A 24,979-nucleotide genomic window follows, 5' to 3' on the forward strand; every position below is an offset into this window, starting at 1 on the left:
CTCTGCAGATTGTTGAATCTTAGAAATACAAACCATCTTTCCCCTTCTCCTTCTTGGCCAGCAGCATCTACACTAACATTTTCCCTCGTTTCATTTACTCACTTCTCGATTTTCTGGCACAGAAAGGCAGCTTGCATTTTCCAGTAGAGACCAGCTGACTGGTGTGCAGACCCAGGCCCCCCACTTCCCCTTGTGATCCTTTTCTCACTGCTGCAGCAGCTCGGACAATACACATGAAGATGGGACGTTTATTATTAGCATAAAAGCATGTTTTCGCAGTGATTCACCACATGGGGGAGTAACAGCATAAACAAGAGTGTTAAATGACACATTTGGAGAGATATACAGCACACCCGGACCTCGCTGGGGTGAGTGAGGGTCTGATTTAGTAACCAGTCAGATCATTTAGTTTGGACTCTGCAAAAAAAATGTAGTTAAAGTGCCATGTGAGAAAATATGCTGGTGTTTATGTGTAAACGAACCCTGTGCTGTGCAAATGCTCTGTTAGGGTGGTAAAACTCTGTGTGTGTGTGTGTTCGACTCACCAAGGGGGTCAAATCCAGACACACACACATATATCAAGTTTGTTTCCCAGTCAGCATAAGATAATACATAACTTTCAATCAAACTTTGCAATCTAATTCTGGAAAGTCAAACACAGAGCAGAGCAGCAACACCAAACAGACACACGCCCCTCTTGGCTGGCGAGATGGGTGGTCTCTGCATGAGGTCACGCTTCAGTGCTTTACACTTTATCACCGCATATTGGACACAGTGACCAAAAAACTATACTTTTCCCAATCGTCATTCTTGTGTGCTAACGGCTAACAAGCCGAACCCGTTCCACGTGGCCTGGACTACACGGCGCACTTCTCTTCGCCGTGACATCATTCCAGCCTGAAACAGGACCTTGGACTGTTTCCCAACCCGAGGCCCTGCCACGCATGGCACCTAGCGACGTACCCGATGTTTGTTTACCTCTCCGTGTCACTACTATTGCACAGCGGGACACGTTTTCCTCTCAAACATAAATCCGTAAAGACTTTGCATGACTTGTGGGATTGAGGGGGGACGACATGAAGCCCCCGGCCGCGGCGAGAGCAATGGTGTCTGTGTGCAAATATATAAATATATAAATCCCTCGTCAGGGTCACTGGTGGTAGAGGTGAGGGTGGCGAGGAGCCAGACTCCGGCTCTCTCTGGCACTCTCTCTCTCTCTCTCTCTCGCTCTCTCTCTTCCCCTGGGTTGACTGAAAGAAATGTGCCATTATCCAGTGAGACTCTTACAGCCGGGCCCCTGAGCACAGAGCTACTGTCCAAGACAGCATGCAAATGCCAAGAGGCTGGAGACTGCGAGTTGGATGCGGGAGTATTTTAGATACCTCGTCAGACTTTTTACGGCCACCGTTAGACTGGTCAAACACTCCTGCGACCTCTTCCTGGCTGCTTCTTTCTTTCTTTCCAGAAGATCTCGTTGCGTTCGTCAATGAAATATACATTGACAAACAGAGTGCTTTATCAAGTCAATGCAATAGACAAGAATAAGGTCAATAGGAAATTCCAGACAGGACAATTGACTCAAAAGGCTAATAATGTTCACGTTTAGACTTTATGTCACAGAAGATCTCATACAATTTCTTGTCTTGTTTATAAAGCTATCCCCTGTCCCGTTCTTAGGCAGCAGATAAACAACATTGGAATTTCTTTTCTTTTCTTTTGTTTAGATCCCTTTGTTGACCCGGACAAATGTGACCACTTGATCACGTCACAAGTCTGGTTGTGTATAAGTGCATCTTTGTGTGTAGTAGTTATGGTGACTGAGGCATGCGTGTGCGTGTGTGTGTTGTAAGACAAAATTGTAACCTTGGAGTACAGATTTAGAGATTACACGGTACATTTGTTTCACTTTTTTTTCAGCAGTCAAGAGTGTAGTGGCTGAAACTACCCAACTAGAGGCTTTTGTAACTCGTAGCTACTAATCTTTGACTGCAATTAGTTTTCGTCAGGATCAAACCATCGTTTGCAAATTGAAAATGGAAAAGCAGCATGCTGTGCCAAAAACATTGCTTTTGGACGGACAGTTTTGTTTTTAAGTTCACGTCACTCAATAGAGATCTGAAAGATGCTGCAAGATAATTGTCTGAGCTGAGGTTCACACAACTTCAAAAACAACAACAACAACAACAACAACAACAACAACAAGCTACAGCTAACCCTCCCAATGATACACGTACCCTTATGATGAGCTTTGGCGTCACCAACCTCTAATGAGATGTTTTTGGTCTGTGGGAGGAAACCCGCACAGACACATGGTATTCATATTTGCCATTATCCAATAACGGATAAAGTAAGATACGATCTGTCCAGATAAGATCAAGCTTTATTGTCATTGCAGGTTCAATCCCCACTACTGACAGGTTCCTGAACAAGACCCTCTGTACCCGAATAGAAATGGCCAATGCATAAAAAAGCAACTTCTCCAAGAAGGTAATGGTAAATAATAGTAATATGTGAAGTGAGCAGCAAAGTGGCTCAATCACCCAGTGTCCCGGTGTGTTTGGCCTCTCAGGACACTGCGTGTCCTCCCGGTGCTGAACAGGCCCTTCAGGGAGACGAGAGGGTGACCAATGATTTCTTTGGGCGGTGATAATGATCCCTCCTGGTGCCAAAGTGAAGCTTGAGAACCACACAGAGATGCAATACGATAAAACACTCCCATTGGCGCAACAGATACAAAACAGTCAGCCGCTTTCTTTTAAAGTCGATCCTTCTGAGGGGTCTCAAAAAGTGGAAAAGTGCTAATTATTTATGGCGTCAGATGAAATCGGGGAAAGTGTTGTCATCATACAGATTTTAACGTTCAGAAACGCCATGTGAAAATAAGAACAATAAACCACAGACATTTCGCAATGACAATCGTACGGAGATCATTAAAGTGAGGAATTAAACTAACAGTTTAAACTAAATTTGAACAGTGTGTAAAAGCTGTGTAAGTGTAACAAATGATCAGAGCAATCAAACAGATATTAATACCTAATTCAAAAGAGTATATTGCAAAAATAAAATTTTTAAAAATATTTTTATGTTCTTATGAATAAACAGGGAGGAATATGACTGGTTCCACATTCAGTTATATATATATATATATATATATATATATATATATATATATATATATAGGCTATCAGTTAACAGTGAGAATATTCTCTTTGCGTTTGGGTTCCAGAGCCTTTTTTTGTGTGGATGTTGCGTGTTTTCCCTGGTGACTTGTCCAGGGTGAATCCTGCTCTCACCCACACTCAGCTGGGATTAGCTCCAGCCCTCAGCGGTTCTAAATTAGATAAACTGGCAAAAGAACATGGCTAAACTCAATAAACCTGTATACGACGCAACATGGAAATAGCATGGGTCTATATGTATGTGCAGGGAACAGAAACGGGTTCAATAATAGGTGTCGCTTTGGGAAAGTCACACTTTTTGGCCGTGGTGCAGGAAGACCAGCTTCTGTGACTAACAGGAAGTGAAAAACAACAGAGACGAGCTGCTCATCTTTTTAGGCATTTTAATTGCTGGAGTCGAACGCCAAGCTAAAACTGTCTCCACAGTCTTCCAGCACGAGAGAATAAGAATAGCTGCTTCCTCACAACACGTTCAAATTCCTGCTGCAAGATGAATGATAATGTGAAGAATACTTTGAAATGCAAGGTTGTATTTGTTTGACTCTGTATGTTAGCTTTTATTTGTGGAATATCCACTTTCACTATAATGTTTACTGAATATAATTTTTTTCAAATTCTTCTTTTGCACCTTGTTGATTACATAAAATCAGTGAACGTAAATTGCTATACAACTGGATGCCAATTTCAATCTCTTTTATGTGTGTTCAGTGAGTTTAAGTGGAACATCACTGGCACCGGAGCACTTTTATCAGCGCTGGCACAAGATTGCGAGTACAATGTGGTCTTCCAAGATACAAACAGTTCTGGCTCAATGGGAACCACAAAACCCTCATGTCTCCATTTCAGCCATTTCCCAACACCACTGCAGCCTCCCGTCCTGATTCCCTTTCTTCCATATTCCATTTGACTTCCTGTCCATTTCCACAAACGCAGACGGACATTTTCTTGTGGAAACTCTTGGATTCATTAGATCTTACTGAAGTGAGGCCAAGAGCAAATAAAGCTATCCCCTGTCCCGTCTAAAGAGACGGAGCATGTTAGGACATGCTGGAAACTGAATAAGGATGTTTCATTTTGACATATCCATGATTGCAGCATTTCTAGCAGCGCCCTGTCCCCCACATTCATCCTCCACCTCTGTTGCCGTTCACGACATTCCAGCACGAGGCCGTCTGGCTGTCATCCACGAGGACTTTAACCAAGGCGGGCTGGACGGTGGAGTATATAACATCGAGCGTTGTCCACAGGACCATGAAAAAACTGGCAAACCAAACCATTTCTGTCACGCTTTGCTGCTTCCAGCACTGAGGTTTTCCCAAAGCCGTTCATCTCAAGAGCCACTTTTCGTCAGACTCTCGGTCATGCACAGATTTTTTCTTCTCCCCCCCTCCGCCGGACCCAGCCATTCATGATTTGTAATGGTTTCTAAAGAATATTTTTGGGTGTTTATGTCTTCACACTAGTCTGTGGATTCGATGTTCAGCACAGGATTGGAAAAAAAAATTCCCTTAACTTTTTTACATATTGGTTTGGAAAAATGTGACATTTGAGAAGTAATTGACTCAATTCAAATCTCAAGTGCAGATCTGGGACGTGTCAGATGACCTGGGTATACCCTTCTAGTTTCAAATTCAGCAAAAATGTACCAATGGCTCTACAAAGTTATACAACTTTAACAAGTATATTTAGGACCAATGTGATGCCTTGTGTTTACTGTGCAGACCGAGACATTATGAATTAACATCACGAAGCCTTGTTTGTCTATTCGTCTTTGTTCAAGTAGGAAGAGTCTCAATGCAAATTAAAAGAGGTCAATTTGATTTGGTCATATGTCTTGGGGGCTGTTTTGCTCTTTATTCAAGTGGCTTCATCAGTTCATGCTGTTTATTAGATTAACCAGCCACTCGGGGAACCAATGAAACATCTTCCAAGACATCTGGCCGAGTCTAGTGGACCTTATTCAATTTGCACTAATGTGTACTGAAGGTGGAGCACCTTCCTCTTTCTGAATCAACTCAATCCTATTGAAAACAACATGAACGATTCTCAATTATAAGTCACACGAGAAAAATTCAAATGAAATTTGGTGTTTTGTATCTGCTTTCTATGGGACATTTTTCACAGTATTTAGTATTTAGTATTCATTTTTTAGTAAACACTTTGCCGAATCGTTAACTAGAGTCATACCACACTATTCTTGAATTTCCTGTATATTTCAACGTGTTTTCCTGTGGCTACTAAACAGGGCAAAAGAAAAATAATAACAATAAAAAGCAAAACAGGCGCCAAAGGATAGTCATCTTTGTGCTACACCTCTTGAAGAGTCAGGCACATCATGTTTATTCTCCCTTTAATACATCTCCAGCCCACCTCATTAAAAGATATTGATTAACTGCCCCTTTTCATCATCAGTTCTTTTACTGGTTTCCTTCATGAACCAAAGAAAATAAAAAAAAGAAAAGAAAGGATAAAGCATTTTTCGAGTCTTACTCTTCCAACTTCATCTGTACTTCATAAAGTCAGTCATTACATTGACCCAGACAGTACTGACAGCTCAAGTAATCTGTTCTCACAAAAATACAGCTATATGTGCACAACGATTGATCACACAGACCCTGCTGAAATTGAAAAAAAGTGCTATTTTCCAAATAATCCAAATATTTTATATTATCAGTAACTTAAAAATCACAGTGCCTCTGAAAAAGTAGCTGGTAACTTGCACAACACTATATTTTGTGTTATTCTAGAGTTTATTCTCAACACCAAACAAACATCTATCCGTCAGTACACGTTTTATCTGCCTCATTACCCCTCAGGCTCTTAGACGTGTTTGTTAATGATTTTCAGACAGTCTCTTACTTATTTACGAGCAGCGACACTGTTTAGCTATTGCATAAGCGTCCTGGTTAATATAAGAAAACATATGATGTCGCAACATGTTGCATATCCTTAAAGCATTTTTAATGAGGATTTAAAGATCATACATTCAACTTTAGCAATAATATATATCTTTTCAGAAATTAATGACATCATTGTAAATATACAAATTGTAAATCACTGTGAAGAAGAAGCAAAAACTAAATGGCTCAATAGTTGTGTTGAAATCTTTGTGTATAACCTTGTTTTGAAATTAAAACCAAAACCAAACAAAAACAAAAAATGTGAACAAATTTCACAGCATGAAATTGAGTAATATTGTTTTACATGAAGGACGACACTTTGCCTTGACCATTTATGGTAGAAAGTGGGCGTGTCGAGGGCGGGAGATGAACTACGCAACCTTCCAGCTGGATTGTGATTTATAAAAGGAATGTGCGTGCAGATGTGCGTACACACGGTTTTATTGATCCAAATCTTTTTTTGTGCGCACGCCATTTTTGGCTTTTGGGGGCACGTTCATTTCTCGTTGGAATCCTAGGCAGGTTTTATAAATGAGGCCCCTGAGAAGCACAAGCTAGATAAAGCAATATTGAAGATCCTGAGATGTATGTTGGCCTTAATTTTGAAAGGTTAATGATACAACTCACTGAACCAGGTTTTATGACCCTCTGACTCGTGACCTGAAGAAGCATTGGCATAACAGAGAAATATAAAAAAAAAAAAATCGGACATGCACTTTCATAGGACGCTTGTTAGGAACATTTTAAACACACTACATGCTGCAACTGGAGTTTCATTATATCATTTGGTTAGTTGTGGTTTAAAAAGTAAACACTACCAGTCCCTAGACTATATAATCATCAGACAATTGCAGAAACTGAAAGAAAGTTAAGATAAATGTTCTAGTAATTATGCAGTATTTAAAGCTTGGTGTCACACTGTTTTGGAGTAATTTGTGATGAAGCATTTTTATACTTGCTTTTTATACTCAAATTCAGTTAACTTACTGAGAAAGAATCAATCATAAAACCTCACCGCATAGTGTTTGTGTTTATGGTTACTATAGTAACAAATGTAAAACAGACACATTGTTGCAGAAACGTGGTCACTAATCTCAGACTCATACTGAAGGACAGTTCACACCACAAACCCCATTTTACTATTTTTAAAGTCATAAGTCACAACTAAGTAAGCCAACATTTTCAATTTTCTAACTTTTTCATCTGCAATTTTGAAGTTTTTATTTGTGCACAGTAAAAAAAAACATTTTAGCTACATCTGTCCACAAGTCTGTTTTAGTGTCATTTAAATATACTTGAGTATAATCGTTTGAGAAATTTCAGAAACTGAACATTAAAAAAAATGTAGTTAACAAACAAGTAGTTTTTAAAGAAGAGTTGTTTGTATTTAAAATGTGTTTTTTACTGTGTCAGTGGTCAAACCCAAGCGCAGATTTCCAATTCTTTCCTTGTCCCCTTTATGTCATTTGTGTAATTTAACAGCCATGTTAAGCAGACACACATCATGAAGTCACTTCAATGTGGAGTACATCTTTATTTTAAAATCTCTGTTTGTACACAAAAGTCATAATCTATATACTGCACAAAAAGCAAACAAAACATAAACCACAGCCACATAAGGACATATAAATACTCAATTTCTGGGTACCAAACCAATAGAGGAAAAACAATAATGTTGATTTGAGGAAAGATGGAGGGAATTCTATGATTCTGATTAATGACACAGCTACATCTGTAGTTAACTTGGCTGTGTGATGCACCAATGAATTTAGATGTAAGGAGAAGGATCGACAGCTTGTGCCACATTTCACTGCAAACACTTCCAGCTGTTTCTCGTAAATGTGTGTTTTCAATGTGCAGAAGACCCCCGGGACCAGGGCTTCACCGTGGGATACCCCACATCCCACCCCTAAAAAGCCCCCTGCCTCACTCTGGTCTCAGCTCTGCTACAGGGCCTCACAATCACTACCAGGTGAGACTCCGTCTTCCTGCCTGCCCCTGTCCAGCAGCCGACCAGTCTGTGGTCCGTCTGATCTGTTGCAAGTCGTCGAGTGGTCTGCGTGCTCCACCAGGACCGCGCAGGAGACCTTATACACAAATTAACCCATCTATCACCACAGGAAAGGGAAAAGGAACAAAGGCCAATCTTTGAAGTGGTAACAGGACAGTGTTACTCACTTCAAAAACACAGTTTGGTCTGTAACTCTTTATCATTACAAGAGTCCTTTAAAAGCCAGAGCCAGAGCATCTGGCTTATGTTTGGACCTGGAATTGGATCCATTCGTGTGGCAACTCCAACAAGCATCCGACGAAGGAGGAACAAGCAGAAGCATATTGTACAGGTAAAATAAGTGAAACCTACATGTGAAATGAAAACGTCTACACACACACACACACACGTCCACGTACACGCACAGCATCCTTCACAAATCACGTCTCATAGCATTAGAAAAAACAGTTTTTGTGGCTCATAGTGGCAAGCAGGGGTGATTGCACAACAACCCTAAAAGAGTTGGCACTTCCATCATTGAAAAACTAATAAAAGAACTTTGTGCTATTTAAAATAAATTATGAACCATTTTCAAAATGGTCGTCTCATCCTTCTTTGATTAGCATGTGTAAAATAAAACAATATATTGAAAGAGAAAACAAGACAGAAGCCAAATGTGTCTACAATGCAATATAGTAGTGGTACAAAACATATAGTCCAGCTAAATCAAAGCAATTTCTATTAATTATTTCGACCAGTGGCAGTCCATTTCACACAGGGGAACTATCGTTTCTAAACTCCACAATTCATTCATCTGAGAAGCGCATGATTGTTTTTGTCGGGACATAAAACTGGAATTTAAAGGCGTGGACATTAGTGAAATAGTGATGCATCTCAACAGCGGTGGTAATTATCATCACAAGCTGAAGAGAGCTGACATCAGCTGATATCAGATTTAATCAAATATGTGAGTCGCAAGGACAAAACAGCATTGTATGCTCACTTTAGAAACACTGCATTGCTTTTTTCCCCACAAACACAAGCCTGTCTTTCTGGTAAAATGGACTGTAACTCTTTGACATGGTGATAAAAATTTTTTTTTATATATATATATATTTTTTATTTTATTTTAATTAATTTATTTTATTTTATTAATTAATTAAATATAATTTAATTAGATTTTTTTTCTTCTTCAAAAAGAATGTTTTGGAAGACTACGGTACTTTTGTCTGCGTTGATTACATTAGAGTGATAAAATAAATTGCTTAAGCTGTGCTAAACACATTATAATCTCGAAACTGTGTTCTCACCTTCCTCTATAAACATTGTTGTGAAATGACCTTCTCTTGAAATTGCCGAGTTCAGCTCAGAAACAAAACCAAAATACAAATTAAATATAATATTAAAGCCCCATTAAGTGATACACGGTAAACCAATTATTAAAAAGGAACTACGTGGAAATGGCAGAGTTGCTTTCATAACTCTGATGTCAGCGCTTTCGTAGGACATTTGAGTTGTTTTTGTAGTTATCACTCCTTATCGACAAATTTCAACCATTCTGGCCATGTCCACAATTATACAACTGCAATTTACAGCTTGAGAAATTGAATGAATATTTACGTATCAAACATGTAATAAGTAAAAAGACAGATCCCCCCCCCCAGTAGTGTATATCAAACCTATATTTAGATGACAAAAAAGTCAGAAATGCAAGTTGTTTGAAAAACGTCCCCCACACCTATTTAAAAAAGGCAGTGATTCATTCTCGCTTTGTTGCAGGAGGTTTGCTTAACGCAGCTTTAACAACAATAAAGATGTGTTCAAAAATAAACGTTTTGGTCCGTTCTCTCTCACAGGAGAAGCGGAGGTCGTCGTCGTAGAGTCTTTCAGAGGGGGTTCGGGCACTTTGCAACGGGACGGAATCCCCTCAGTCAGTCCAGTGAAGCAGGCGAGTTGTGAGTGGTTGAGACAAAAAGGGAGGGAGCGTGACGCTGGGCGGTTCGAGAGCGGAACCCAAGCGGTACTCCTTTCAAGCAGTGATACAAAAAAAAAAAGAAAAGCTGATTGCAAAACTCACGAGAACAATAACATTTGATACAGTCCCGGGCTGGGAGGCAGCCTGCAGAGTCGGGTGGGGGGGGGGGTGGGGGGAGAGAATCAAGGTCGATGCTCTTGATATTCCTACCAAATCAAAACGTGTAGATCTGAGGTCCTGCAGGCTGCAGCCATTGTTCTCAAATGTCAATCCACTATTATCACACAGGGCCGGGGTTGTGGTGATAGTTGTAATGGTTGCTGTTCTCAGCGTCCGCAATCTGCAGACTGGGCTTCCTCTCTGGCTCCTCACTAGCAGAGGCGTGAGGCCTCGTGCAACGCGGGGGACGCTTCTTAAAGAAATCGGACACAAAACGCACCTGCAGAGAGGAGAAAGAGACAAGAGAGGAAGGAAGGAAGGAAGAGGGAGAGCACATCACTTAGGATGGGGTTTTGGTTTTTTTTTTCTTTCTTGCAGAGATTAAGAGTCTGTCAGGATACAGAGGAGGTAAGGGCAGGGCTGGAAACTGTGATTACACATGTCTGGAGAGGTCTGTGCACGGCTGTTAAATGACACACCAACAGTCACACACTCACATCTGAGGGGAACACACAGAGAGGCAGGCACAACCCTAAAGGCCATAAAATACTATGCCCCGGAGGGTCTCTAATTGTGCGTAGCACTGCGAAGGCCAAAAGTTATATGCCGGCATCCCCATTACTCATTTGGACCTACGTGCGTTCAAGCGCACGTACGTGCACGTGCTCACGCCTGCATGCGCACGCTCCACCTGCCACTCCAGATTTTCCACAAGGCACTGCTGACAGTGGTTCAATCCAAACAGGGAAGTGGCCAAACAGTAAAGAAGCCCAAGTTGGACTTATTATCCGAGAACCTGCCAGTTGTGAGAGTTTGTATGGAGACACGGTTTGCTGCCGTTCTCTTCTCTCCTCTACTCATGCTTTCTGTTTACATTGAATTTAACTATGGAAATGGAATGAACCTGAAATATGGCTTCATTGCTCAGCTTTGAAGGGAGATTCACTTCACGGTAATTAAAAAGAAATAAAAAGGAAAGTACATTTCTTTTCACGGCCTGTCCCACCCATGTTTGGTTTGTCCAAAAGTCAGAAACCACAAGGGTAAGATTCAAAGTTCACATGTCATCAGGCACAAAAATATAATAAAATCCTTAAAGCTCCATAATATGGCGATATTTCTCAAAGCTGACAAAGTTAATATCCTCTACGCAAAAGTCAAAGCTCCTACAGACATTGAGCGTTGTCAATTCAATGTCTATGAAGCAAGTTGGGACCTCATGTAAGATTGTAAATGTTTCCGCGTGTCATTTGTTTTAAGGTATGGATGTCCTACGCCGCGACATAAGAATGCAGTGTTTTCCTGAGTGAGGTTGTCGTGGATACTTACAATGAATACAGCAACAAGGGCTCCCTGCAGCAGCCCCGTCAGCACGTCACTCCAATGGTGCTTGTAATCAGACACTCGGGTGTAACCCACATACACCGCGAAGGCCACAAGGAAGAACTGGATGGTGGGTCGAAGAAGTCTGGCCCACTTTGCCTCTAGTCTTGCTTGCACATAAAGCTGAGGTTGGAAAGGGAACAAAAAATAGCGTTCATGATTTGGTTAAGCGAAATAATAATCAAATGAAATTGAGTGGAAGTAATTAATTTGGTGACTTGGCGATCAATCTTTGTCATTTGTAGTTTATCCTTAAGAGATACATTAAGTACATTAACATAGTTTAAGTTCAAAGATCTGAAATAAAAAAAAGACATGCTTGAGAGAGCAAGTTGGCATTTCTCCAATTAAATTTGACTCTAAAAAGATGCCGAGCAGCAGTCAATTTAATTTATATCCCTTGTGAAGTAGAAACCTACGTTGTTTTTTTAAAATTCTTTAACTAGAAAGTGACAGATGCCAGGAAATGATACATTTGGCGTCAGAACAAACCTCGCTGGGCTTTTGCTCGGCTGCTGTTTAAGGTGTAAAAGTTGGCATTGTGCTGCACGTCGCCCCGCCACGGACCTTCACCCCAGAGTGATTCAATTTACAGGAGTCCACAGGACGCAGTTCCAGCTCAGCTCTTTTTTGTTTGCGTTTCAGAGTAAAACAGGGACTCGAGGTCAAAACTGCTAAGATAGTCGCTCTTTTTTTCTCCGAGCTGAAAAAATGCTGCATTGCTTGGGAGCTCAGTGACTAGAACTGGCATTGGCCTTTTAACACAGCGGCACTTAGCCAGTCTTGTAATTAATGAACTGGATCGGCCCGGAACACAGAACACATCTTTTGCTTTGCCTTTATCATTCCTGAGGAAAAATGTTGCAGAGGCCTTCGAGATCATTTCTCTCGCTATTCACATTTCCCCAGTGAACTGCTGCCTACTCCTTTTATATCCACTGGCAGTTAAGTACTTCTACGCCCTTAGTAAAGATCCAAAAGCATGTCATGTCCTCGTATGATTTTTGTGTGGACAGTGTTGCTTGGCTTTTTGCAATTTCACACAGTGCATAGTGCGTTTACGATGACTATAAGCACTTTTGACATGTCACACGACTCGTCGTATCTCGTACTTACTGCTAAGAAGAGCATGCAGTACATCCCAAAAGAGGAGTGACCAGAGTAGAAGGACAATCTGGGGTAAAAACAAAAAGACATATCACCTTACACAGCATTTTTATCAGTAAAGAAATCCACCTCTCCATGTCTTACACCTTGCAGTGACGAATAATTGGCATAATGAGCAACAGAACCACAGTTCATTTGACCCTCTACAAAAATGATATACGATAGGGAATTATTTTCCTCTCACCTGGACTCGGTGACATCCAGAGGCATGCCAGTGCAGTTGATGACCTGCATGTACCCCGTGCACACCTTAGGGGCACATACGGACATGAAGTTTGGCCTTGGGCGGCCGATGGTGTACTTAGCCAGGTCGGTCAATGACTGGCTAACTGCTCCTCCAAACAAAAAAGTGCCTACTACTTTGTAAAGGGCAGATACATATTGGTTGAAGTCTGAATTAGAGTAAATCCTCTTGCTGTACACGAGATAAGCCTCACCGGAAGAGATCTGAGGGGAAAAAACAAAAAAAAACAAATAGAAAACAACCTTTTTTTACCCCCCTTTGTTTTACTTCTTTCACTCATGTTTTGCTTAAAAATCAGAACATTAAACGTCAACATTTTGCAAACTTCCTGAAGAGTGTTTGATAATAGACTAAACATCAGTGGATGTTGTTAAAAGAATAAGGTCACGTAAACCTTTTAAAGATTTGGTTTTTAAAGCACATCAAAGGCGACTTGAGATAAGAAGGAATGTAAGCGGTCTGGCAAGAGGACGCTCGAGCCGAGGCACAATTTAAAGTCGTCTAAAAACCTACAATGATGACGGTGCAGGAGATGGTGACAGCCGCCAGCATGCCGTGGGTGATGGTGTCGGGTTTCAGGGGATACATGATGCTCTCGTCATCGCAGTAAATCCCCCTCAGATATGGCTTGTACACAATGGTCATAATGATGGTGGGCAGTGCCGCTGGAAGGAAAAAAGAAAAGAAAGAGAGACAAGAAGCACAGTATGATGAGAACAGACCATTCACTCTGTTGGGAGGAACCGAGCTTTGGGTGAAATGAGAAGAATGTACTGGTCTGACTGCAAACGACCAACTGCAATCACGAGTCGGGTGCAGTTGCAGGTTTATACAGGGTAACAAACTTCTATATTCAAGAAATAATGTTGTGGGATTAAATATTTGTTTTTCCACCGACAGATGTTACATTTCAGACGTTACATCACTTTCAATGCCGGGTAGAAAAATGTTTCTCTAAGCATAACCAAATTGTTTTCTCTACCTGTCCCTGGGGACTTTGGTTCGAAAAATCAAAATGTCGAAAAACAACCTACTTAGGAGCAAAAAAAACATTTGCTGGCAAAACGACGGGGTGGAAATGCACGGCAAGGTATTGCAAAAATAAACGTTGGAAAATATCTTTTGTATACACGGGCATGTGTAAAATCTCACATCACACACTCAAACATGCCCTCGAGTGTATAAACAGCTGAAGGACGATACACAAGTTACTGCAGACACAACACACTTGAGTGCAAAAACTTTGGAATGTGGAGGCTGTATACAAAACTAGGACTAAAAATAGCAGCTTAAAAGTCCCCGAAAGCTGGAATTATATCCCTGAAATGCACGAGAGGCTTCATCTCTCCCTCTCGCTTTAACATATACACTTATATGGAAAGTGCACAAACGGAGTCGCTGAATAAATAATACAGGAAAACAGTTTGAGATTTCCCCCCGAAAATCTAAAGCCTGTATTTATGAAATGAAAAAATGTATTTAAAAAAAAGTTACTCGTGCAACAGTACAGCATTGCGGCTTAGACTTGTTTTTGATACTTCTGTTCTCCTTCTCAATATTGCAACTAAAGCGACCGATACGTATTTTACTGCCGACTGCTTTTGGCTGGTCCCTTTCAAGGCTGCACGAGGGAGTGGTGAAGTACGACTGGAGGGAGATACAGGGAGTGTGTGGGAGGAAGACCTCAGCCACTGCAAAGCCGGCAGTGATTCTTCCAGCCTTGAACACTTTGGTGGTAGGAAGAAAGTGGCGGTCTCACAAAGTCCCTAATAAATTAACCAATTATTTAGTGGGTATGTGGCTCGTTTTGGTTCGAAGGTAAAAATATATGAAAAGGGTTACTGGATTTAACTTTGCAAATGCTAGGCTTTAGTCACTTTTACAAGGAAAGTCCCCATAAATCCTTATTTCTGAGGAGTGGCGAGCTCTTATTCCTGATGTTCATGATGGCGGTGAGAGCAAATAATTAAATCCAAGAAAGAAAAAAAAAAATTGTGGGTCTCAGCCCTGGTGAGGAATGTGTTCTCCAGCATGATATCAACCGGCCATTATCCACAGAAGACAGACAGACTTGGGGCCACTATGGAAATACCGGGCAGCTGCATACTAAATGCAAGAAAAACTTGAACAGTGCACTCACCAATAGTATTATATTTCTGTGTAAATGAGCAGAGTGTACCCCTCCCTTTCTTTGAAAAAAAAAGAAGAAAAAAGTCAGCAGCTGACATAATTCCTGGTGAACTTCCAGTGAGACTGACTGATGATAGAAAATGAAGACCGAGACTAAAATAAAATATACAACTGGGAGGGGAATCAGGATTAAGTTGATTGAACAGCACATAAAAAAGGGTCAAATTTCCACCTAGCTTGATTGATTTGGAACAACAATCCACAGTAAAGAAAGCAAAAAAAAAAAAATGAAGGCTCCTGTGACGCTAAAATATATATTTTTACATGGGCAACCCCCGCAGTCAGAATCCAGTGACTTAAAAATACTCAAACAAGTTTAACAAAAGTTCATCAGCAGAGGAAATCAGCACATTGAACCAAACACACTAACAAGTGTACAATAATGTCCATTGTGATGCGTTGTAACGTTGGATAAGTAGGGGTATTGTTTAGTGGCATGGCCGTTGAACACATGTACGTAGATCACAGACACCGTTTAAGACAAACAGCATTGTTAGAAAAGCCACGAGTTTTAACAAAGAAGCTATGACTTGGAGAGAAAACATTACATACAATACATACAACTCCTGGAAACACAGCCTTGTTTGAGTGAGATTTGTGACTCGACAAGAAAGCAAAATGCTCGATACCATTTAACTTAAACTATAAACCTTCCCTCCAACTGTGTTTTAGAACACTATAACCATATAAATGATGCCTATGGAAAGGTCCATCCATTTAAAATTACTAGTTACCCTCAATGTCTCAAGGACTGTGGGAGGAAACTAGTGTAAATAATGAAAACCTACACATGCACAGGGGGAACATCCAAGCTGCACACAAAAAAGAGTCCCGCGGCCAAACCAAGACACAAACCGGGGACATTCTTGCTACGAGGTGAAAGCGCCAACCACTATACCTCTGTGCGAAACTCAAGCACAAATATTTAACCTTTTGGATGATTTCTAACCAAATAAGGGCCCGTATGAGTTTCAGCTCTCAGGTATTTCAAGCAGTTTTACTCAAACAGCGATAAAACTCAAACAAGTTTCACTACTTCTACACACCACAACAAAATCAAAGTCCCAAAAATCTGTGTTTGGACTCACGAAAGTTAATCATCTGGAAAAAAAAAATAAACAAAAAAGCTACTTCTCACTTAAACCTAGTCAACTCGAATTTAAAACTCAGAGTAGAGGTAAAACTGTATCTCATCTCATAGAACTATAAAGCAGAAAATTCAAACATAAATATAAACAAATAAACTTGTGTTAATGCCGCGAGTTAATTTCACAAGTTAGCAAATGTGAAGTGATGCCAGTTTACAGTCCAGTGTCTCTGGTAAAGTGTTTGCAAGCAGCAGCTGAATGACACCTGGCCCTTCTTTGCAGGTTCCCACCAACAATCAAGGTAAAACATTATCCCAGTGAGCACATGTCAAACATGCACAGATGTACGATTAGAAAACACTGAATTTTTTTTTTTGCATTCAACTGACATCCTGTCAGAGGAACCCCCCCCCCCCCCCCCCCCCCAGACACAGATTTACTACCGAGGTGGCTTTAAGGTGGCAGCTTCGGCATCTGTATCCTGCATCCTGTTTCTCGCCGTCAAGAAAAAGAAAGAAAATGTCCAACAACTGCTGATTTACTTTTACTCCATGTCAGTGAAAAATGAAAGAAAAATGCTGGAATTAACATCCAATCAAGCAGGAGTAGAGTCATAACAGGAAATATTACGGTGACATTTGTGACATTTTGTAAAAAACAAACAAACAAACAAACAAAACAATAAATGCAAAAGACATTTTAAATCTCTCTGAAAATCGAAAGAGAAGACGGAGCAGTCAACAAGTCAACTGTTGACTGACTGTTTTGTTTTTTGTAGCACATGTGGATACCAACTTTTTATGCATCATGGGCATTTGTGCAGTCTCCCACTTAAACTACAAGTAAAAGTAAAAGAACATTCTTAAAGGCATCCTAACCCCCACTACAAGGACGTGGCAAGTTGTAAAAAAAAAAAAAACCTTCTTTTCGGTCGGCCAAACAAAATCAAGGGCAGTGTTTATTTACCTTACGCAGCAATGGTGAATGTCCCTTTACCAAAGCAAAGTGACATTATTTCTATACGAGAGTTACACGTTAGCTCTTCAAACTGTTTTATTAAGCTTTTAACACTTGCTTGAGCAGAGGCATTAATCATACAGGGCAAGGAGTGAAAAACAAAAAGAAAAAGAAAAAAAAACCGAAGGAAAAACTTGAAAGAGAAGCGCCAGCAGCTCAGAACGATGTGGTCGCCCACTTCTCCTTCAACCAACCAGCTCACGAAATGCTTAAATGTTTTCACATGTCAGTCATCGACAGCAAAGCTACCGACTATCTGTTTGGTTGGACTTGTATATTAATGGGTTTTTTTTTAGTTTCAAGGGGGGGGGGTTACCAAATCCCCCTAAACAATCCTGGAGTTTGCCACACAGTTTACGGAGGGAGTGAAGTCAGGGCACCTGGACACTAACAAGCCACACTTGGCTTGTAAAGAGGTTTCAATTTTTCATTTCTGCATCCACACATGAAGCATTTTACTCAACTAACACCTCTCACTCGTAAGTCATAAATAACAAGTTTATATGAAAATATAAAAAAAAAAAGGCTGAAATAAAATGATGTAAAGTGTCTGGACTTGCAGGCGTGTTGGGGAGGGGAACCAAAAAAACTAATAGTGCTCAAAGTGTGTGTCTGATGAGCGACGCCTCGGCGGATAATATTCTGCAAGAAACAAACAATCCAGTCTCTGGGAAAGCAGACGTACAGATACACAGCTCGCCGACAAAAATAGACCCGCTGGCACACAAAATAGGCCTCCAGCGTACCACGAGACAATCCCACAACCCAAACTCACATTGCTCCAGAGTCGCCTCCACCAGGCAGCCTGAGTCCGGCTGAACGCCACGGCACAGGGTTTAGTGGGATAAATACAAAGGAAGGGAGTCTTTTTGGACACCTGCTTTTGTTGGATTGAGGGAGAAGAACGAGTTTGGAGGTGCTGAAAGTCAGAGATGTCCCCGTCTGGGCTGTTTTAAATTCAAGGACGAAATCCTTCCGAGCTCAAATTAATAGAACTTTCTGGACTTTTTTGTGAAGGTGAAGGCTATTTTTTATTTTTTATTTTTTTTAACCATGTTAAAAATGTGAATCCATCCATAGTTTCATCCTTGTGTATTCTCCTGCTGAAAGAAGGAATGACGCATCAACAGAAAAGGACAAATAATGAGAGACAATTTAAAGTAAGAAGAACTGGCCAAACAGAAAAGAAGAAAAAAAACGGTACAGTTGGAAGAAAATCATGGACATTTTTTTTAACATTGATCCGTCTCTTACAACCGTCGTTTAAAATGTACGAAGCTATTTGTGTGCTTTCCTTGTGGTCTCCCAACGACTGCTGAATCACATCCTCCTTCCTGTTTTTTTTCTTCTCTCCCATTCACAGACATTCATTCTCCTCGCTGTCGCTTCATCATTCTGTCCATCTCTCTCTGTCTTGATCGCAATATCCTCCCACATACTTCTCCTTCCGTTGTAAATACAGAAGCCTCAATGGATGATGCTTTATTTAGCGGGCAGATGTGCAATTACGCCGGACCATTTGGACCAAAATCGCACTCTGGGGTTCAGATCTGCGGCCTGTCGCATCCTGCGTTTGTCGAAATGTGTTTTTTTTTCTTTTTTCATGTTTTTCCTGCCATTTCCGATCAATTCTCTTGTCTATTTACCAATTATTCTCTATTTTTCTGATGATAGAAATGCAGACACCGGGAGTCAAACCGCCACAGCCATCTGGAAGTTGCTCAAAGAGGAGATCACACCTCCTCGACCCCGCTTCCTCTGGCACAGGCGTGTTGCACCTGCAAACCCACGTGGACGCAAAATTATGTGCCTCAATTTAAAAAGCACACAGTCTGGGGTTTTCATTATGCGTACGTTGTGCGAGCGAGGCGTGTTCTCGTGCCCTTGGCCTGGACGACTTGGGAGTAAAAAACTCCCCTCAGGGTCACAGCTGGAAAGATCGCTCCTTCATCTCATTTCTTCCACTCTCATTTCCTGCCTTTTCAGTTTCGAAGGTCATTTGGCGAGTCTCTCCTTTTTTCTATTTGTCCGTCTTTCATACATCTTGCCTTTCTGCCGACCGCTCTTGTTTTAACCTCAAATTGCTTTCTTTATTTTCCATTTGCGCGTCAGTCATTTACTTCATCTTTCATTCCCAACACCCATTGAGGACCGAGGCATGAGCATGTTCTTCAGGCTGCCGTTCGTCACGACCTTGTTTCCTTCCATTCTTCAACTCAAACATGCTTTGTGTGCTATACCAACACAGGTGATGTTGCTGATTTTCCAGAAGATGGTTTGCAATTGAAAAAAAACCAAACAAAAAAACCCCAACAAAACACAACAACGAAGCGCTCCCTCTTTCTGATTGTCTCACCCCAAGCTGCCCTGACTAACGTGGAAGGTATGTGCTGAGCCTACAACCTCTGCCGGCGTTGGCCTCTGGAATTCTAATTCACACGAGGAACGCCCAACTTCGCGCAGTCACGCCAAATCCTCCTGCTCCTATGGCCCATTCTTCACTCATAATCTCACCGTTTCACGCCGTCCGTCATTTACGCATGCTTAGCTGCAAACAGAGCGGAAGGAGACATGGCCGCGAGCGACTGTGTGCGAGCGGCGGTGGGAGAGACGCTAAATCTGGGCCGGCGACCAAAGCGGTCTGGGTTTGGTGGGGATCAAAGAAGCGGGCCACACAGGTTCCAACCTAAAGCAAATAAGAAGTCTGTGTGACGACATTGAATTCTTTGCTAGTTAACCAAAAATATGACACTGAATTTTGTGTTATTCTAAGAACTTCATAACGGATGGAAAAGGTTATTCCTGTTCAACATAGGCTCATTTGAAGTTCCTTTTTTTTTTTTTTTTCTTCAGTGAATCAGCGTGTTTTGTTCCTGGAAAATAAAAGTCATAAAGTTTAACTGTCGACTCCATTAAATTAGAGAACAATGATGAGACAACGTTTATTGAAGTTGTGCGTTAAACAGTGATTCTGGGAAAACATTTATTTTCAAGGTACATTAGTTTAAAATCCAGAACCTTCCTTAAATATATTGTCTTTCTTAAATAATCAAGGGTGTTCGGGAACTGTATCTGTAAGTGTTCAATCATTTGACCATTGGCTTAGAAAGGCTTCTTTAAATATTGCTGAACAATTGCAACCACGTTTTCACATGATATTACAATTATTATTTTCATATAGCATTTGTAAAGTTTTTAATTATATACTGTTTTCACACAACCATCAATAAAGGTCCAATTATCTCTCCTTTGATCTGTTAGTTGTGGTTTGTGTCAGCCTGTGACTCCGTTTCTGTCCATGTCTGTCTCTCCGTCTGTCTTATGTCCAGATCAGACCGTCTCTCCATTTCCACCCGTCTGTCCTTCTATCCATTATAAAGCATTATGAGATTGACTATTTCAATGAGTAATGTCTTTGTCACAGACTTGCTTCTCCATTATTGAGCTTCACACATCTCCAGCAGATTTTGAATATTTCCCGCTGTGTATAATTCAAGGATTCAACTTTGTTCTGGGGTCATTTATATTTAATTAATCTGCATTTAGCTCATCCTGTTGTAGTATTGTAGGGTAGTTAAGTTTAACTACATACCCCAGGAGCGCAGGGCTGGTACCGTGGATCATACCGGGCCCTGCTGCTGGTCTTAGACATTGACCACCAGAGATATCGTGTATTTGGTGGGATCCAAACCTGCGGACGCCCAAATTCAAGCACACGTCTCTAAATATGAGGCCTCCACTGCACCCACTATTTAGAAGAGTATAATCATGATAATATTTCAGTTGAACACGTCACAATGTAGTATTTGCTACAAATCTACTTTTGACTTCTAATATTCAAATCCATATAAAATGCTTGCAGTTCACTGGACATGCTGAACTAGAAGCCATTATAAAACCAACACAAACAGGTCTCAGGTTGAATATTTCTGAGAGGAACAAAGAAAGCTCTGCTTTCCATGACAGTTTTCTCCTGAGGAAAACTCTTCCCATCAAGCATCGCCACTGCATTTCTCTGAGAACTCAGGACAATCAGTCTTCCCAACAAAACCACATGAGAGGCTCAGCTCCCGAGAGACACTGCAGCACTGCTTCCCCCTGCGAACTCTCGCCAATAACCAGTGAGGGCAAAGGGGCGTACAAGGGGGAACGGATATGAATATTGCATACTAACAAGATGAAAACAATAAAAGGCAAAGAAAACAAGTGGCAACTGTGTGAGAGATAGCAAATCTGATCAGTTTGGAGCAAAATGCATGTTAGACACATGAGAGAAACTGAGAACAAGATAACTCGGGAACTCGACTCATTTGTTCTTTAAGTGTGAAGTTGGAGACACAAATGGAGAAATCCAGGGTGGCAGTGGCTTCGATCATCTCCACTCTCAGAAAACCTCACGTTAAACATGTCACAAATGGGACAAAACCCACTTTGACACAGCACGATAATATGTCGCAAATAAAAATGGACATCTGCGATGTCGGTCCACATGCTGTACCGATGCTATTGCGTGTCAGTAATCGCTAATATAATGGGTGCCTCACAAAACAGGTTTGCCGCTCCACACAAAGGAGCACAACAAAGCCAGGACACATGAAAAAACAACAGAGTGTGTGTGTGAAGAAACGTGACACCGATGCCTGGCCTTTAGGCCATTTTGGCCTCATCGTGCCTTGTAGTACTTGGAGTAGCTGGCACATTACTCACATCTTCTAGTCAACTGCTATTCTTGTTGCCCGTGGTGGCACCCAAGACATGCGACGAAGTGAGGTGGAATTCTCTGGCAACTCCCACAAAAAAACCTCTTCCACCTGCAGTGCTGCACCTGTGAACATGAGCTGTGGGCAGGGAGAGGTTCACCTGGTCTTTCCTCTCTGCGCTCCGAGCCAACACCCACCTTCTATTTGTGCTGGGAGCACTCTGACACAGGCAGGAGAGGCCAATGGGGAGGGAAGCAGGGACGGATTGGAGAAGGAATGGGGCATTAAAAAAAAAATAAAAAAAAGCAGGCACACTGCTTGCAATGAACTGTGAATTCAATTCTCGATCACGACACTGTTATCCGCAAAAATCTTTCCGGGACTGTCAATGTAAACAAGACATATAAGTATCTGCAAAAAACAAAAAACAAAACACTGAATAGAGAAGCGCTGTTTCTGCAATAAGCTGCTCAATATTTGTATTCTGCACTGTAAGGAAGGCATTTCAGTTCATACGTTGCTGGTTTTTAATTTCTTTAAGATTAAAAAAAGCTGAGACGATATGTGGACAAAAGCTTCAAAGCCAGGAGTGCTGGAAAGTCTTACTAACACAGAGGAAATTGAGAAATAGCTCCACTTGAACAGTGAGACATGTGGTTAGAAATAGAGTTTAAGGTGTTGATCTATTAGGGGGACAACAATCATTGCCCCCCAAACGGTCACAAAAATGCAGACAGATCTTAAATGAAATCCATTTCCGTACGGGCCAATGGTCCGCCTAATTACAAGCTCTGCCGTGTAGTTATTACATGGCTGGGGCGACCCCATATAAGCTTTTTGGTTAACTTGATGATTATTTGGGTGAGTGACGTGGGTGGCAATAGGGAAGGGAGAGGCACAAATGGTGGGTTTGCAGCCAAGCAGAGCTGACCGGCCAACCCAAGCCAGACTTTAATCCCAGACTTGTGACAGCAGAATGGTGAGGCTTATCAAGTTCAGCAGTTTGTCCATTTTTTTTCCACAGATAGAGGCATTCCTTATGTCGTCGGGCAGCTTAGGGGCAGGGGCATAATCGAGGGGCAGTCTGCTGAAAGACAGGATGCCCATGAACATCATCCTCTCCGGCCGTTAGCAGCAGGGGGTGGACGTGCAGCCAAACAGCAGGCCGTCACACAGCAGAGCACATCGTTTCGTCTGTCAAGAGCTTGTGGCATTAACACAGAACACCAATGTACCACTGCAGTGACACATTCAACACGTACTGTACAGAGTATCACTGTCTGAAAACAGCTTCTTCCAAGCATGTGATGAGGCCTTTTTATACTGGCATTTGGAACTACAGCATGATATAACATGGAATATTAAAAAGTGTCTGTGGAGCACTAAAGTTGACGAATTCAATTAATTTACTCATGTCGTAAATATACTATTCTTGAAGATAAATATTTTCAATGTATTACTTTTGTTCAGATGAACCTATTTGTTTTTTACTTTAGCTCAATGAGTAATGTGGGATTACCACACAGGAATCCCCAATACCTGCAAACCTTAATATTTGCCTCTAGTTTGTCTTAGTCAAAGATACAGCATAGAGAACAAATATTGACAACGATTACCACATTATGTAATGACTCATTTTCCAACATGCCATCATCTCCTTATTTGCCAAATGACTGAGGGGAAAAGAACACTAATGATGTCATTTTGTTAGTGATTTTAGAATAAATAAATAACTTGCTTATGAACCATCGGGGTACACAAATGGATGTCATGTGTGAGAAATGTACTGCAAGTAGGAAGTAGGGACATTCTTCAGGGGATTCCTGGCAGACAAAATATTGGGGAAAATGAGTTACAAAACGAGGGCACACATGCATATCAGATTTCCATAAACAAACACTGCGCTTCCTGAGGCTCTGTAAAATCTTTCAAAGTTTTTTTTTTGGTGCGAGGCTGAAGCGTGCAGCCGGTAAAGAAACGGCGAAGATTGAGCTTTACTTTGACGCTTGTGTTTTTTTGTTTGTTTGTTGTTGTTGTTGTTTTTTTTTTTTTTTTTTTTTAGAAATGATGCAGTTTTATGTCACGTTTGGACGCAATCTGTGCGTAAAGATTTGCACAAGCAAGCGCAATGACAAAGTTCTTCTTTATAAATCGACCAGAGATTAATTCTATCGGTTTTGTCACTTTGAGACAAAATGAGCTGAGACAGCTCGCAAATCATTTTCGTGTGGGGAAAAAAAAAGCCTGGGAGTTCCTTCGTTGCTGTAAGGAACACAAAAACACAGATCCGCTGAGCAACTAACAAGAAACTGCTGTCGCCACAACATTTCGAGTTGACAGCAGATTGCGCTGACGCACCGTTCAGTACTTCGTGTCCATAAACTTACCAACAAAAACGCACAGCACATCCATCACCACGTACAGCGCCTTCTTCCTCTGATCCTTCATTTTCTGTCCGATCATTGACTTTTAAAATCGGCGACTTTGACGGAGAGTTACAACTCTTGGAGGAAGTCCATCGGCGCCTTAAAATAAAAGCGCAGGCTCTACAAACACCCTGGTAACCTGCACAACGAGTTCTTCCGGGATCCTCTTCCTCACTACCTGTGCTGACATTGACAGCAGAGGTGTGTGTGTCGCTTTTTTTCCTTAAGACGACAGTGTGCCACAGTTCCCTCTCAGCGTCTCTTCGCGTCTTGCGCACATCAAATGCCTCGGGTACAAAAATATGCGAAAAGAAAAAAAAAACTCAAGAAAAAGGGAGGAGGAGAGATGGATCCTTAGTTTCACTGTGTTTGAGGCGCCCAGCTGAAACTCCAAACACACACAACCACAGCCTCTGGTCCCTCCTCCCGACTTCCTCGTCTGGCTCCTCTCCGCCGCGGCCGCGGGAGCGTCGCCAGGCGCTGCGCTCTTTACGCACGAAGCGTGCAATGAGCAGGAGTCCCTCTCAGCCGTGTGCTTGATTTCTGGCCCTCTTTTCTTTA

General features: G+C 41.4%; 1 protein-coding gene across 1 annotated transcript; it reads right to left on the reverse strand.

Moving 5' to 3' along the window:
• Window positions 1-7,599: 7,599 nt before the first annotated feature.
• Window positions 7,600-24,680, reverse strand: plpp2b (phospholipid phosphatase 2b). The gene is made up of 6 exons (XM_080505942.1): window positions 24,380-24,680; window positions 13,511-13,662; window positions 12,938-13,200; window positions 12,703-12,760; window positions 11,533-11,709; window positions 7,600-10,483 (listed from the first exon to the last, which is right to left on the reverse strand). Exons 1-6 carry the CDS (start codon window positions 24,453-24,455, stop codon window positions 10,325-10,327), a joined length of 885 nt encoding a protein of 294 aa, XP_080362068.1. The 5' UTR covers window positions 24,456-24,680; the 3' UTR covers window positions 7,600-10,324.
• Window positions 24,681-24,979: the final 299 nt, after the last annotated feature.

This window comes from Blennius ocellaris (assembly GCF_963422515.1).
Source record: "Blennius ocellaris genome assembly, chromosome: 12".
In the NCBI taxonomy this organism is placed as follows: domain Eukaryota; kingdom Metazoa; phylum Chordata; class Actinopteri; order Blenniiformes; family Blenniidae; genus Blennius; species Blennius ocellaris.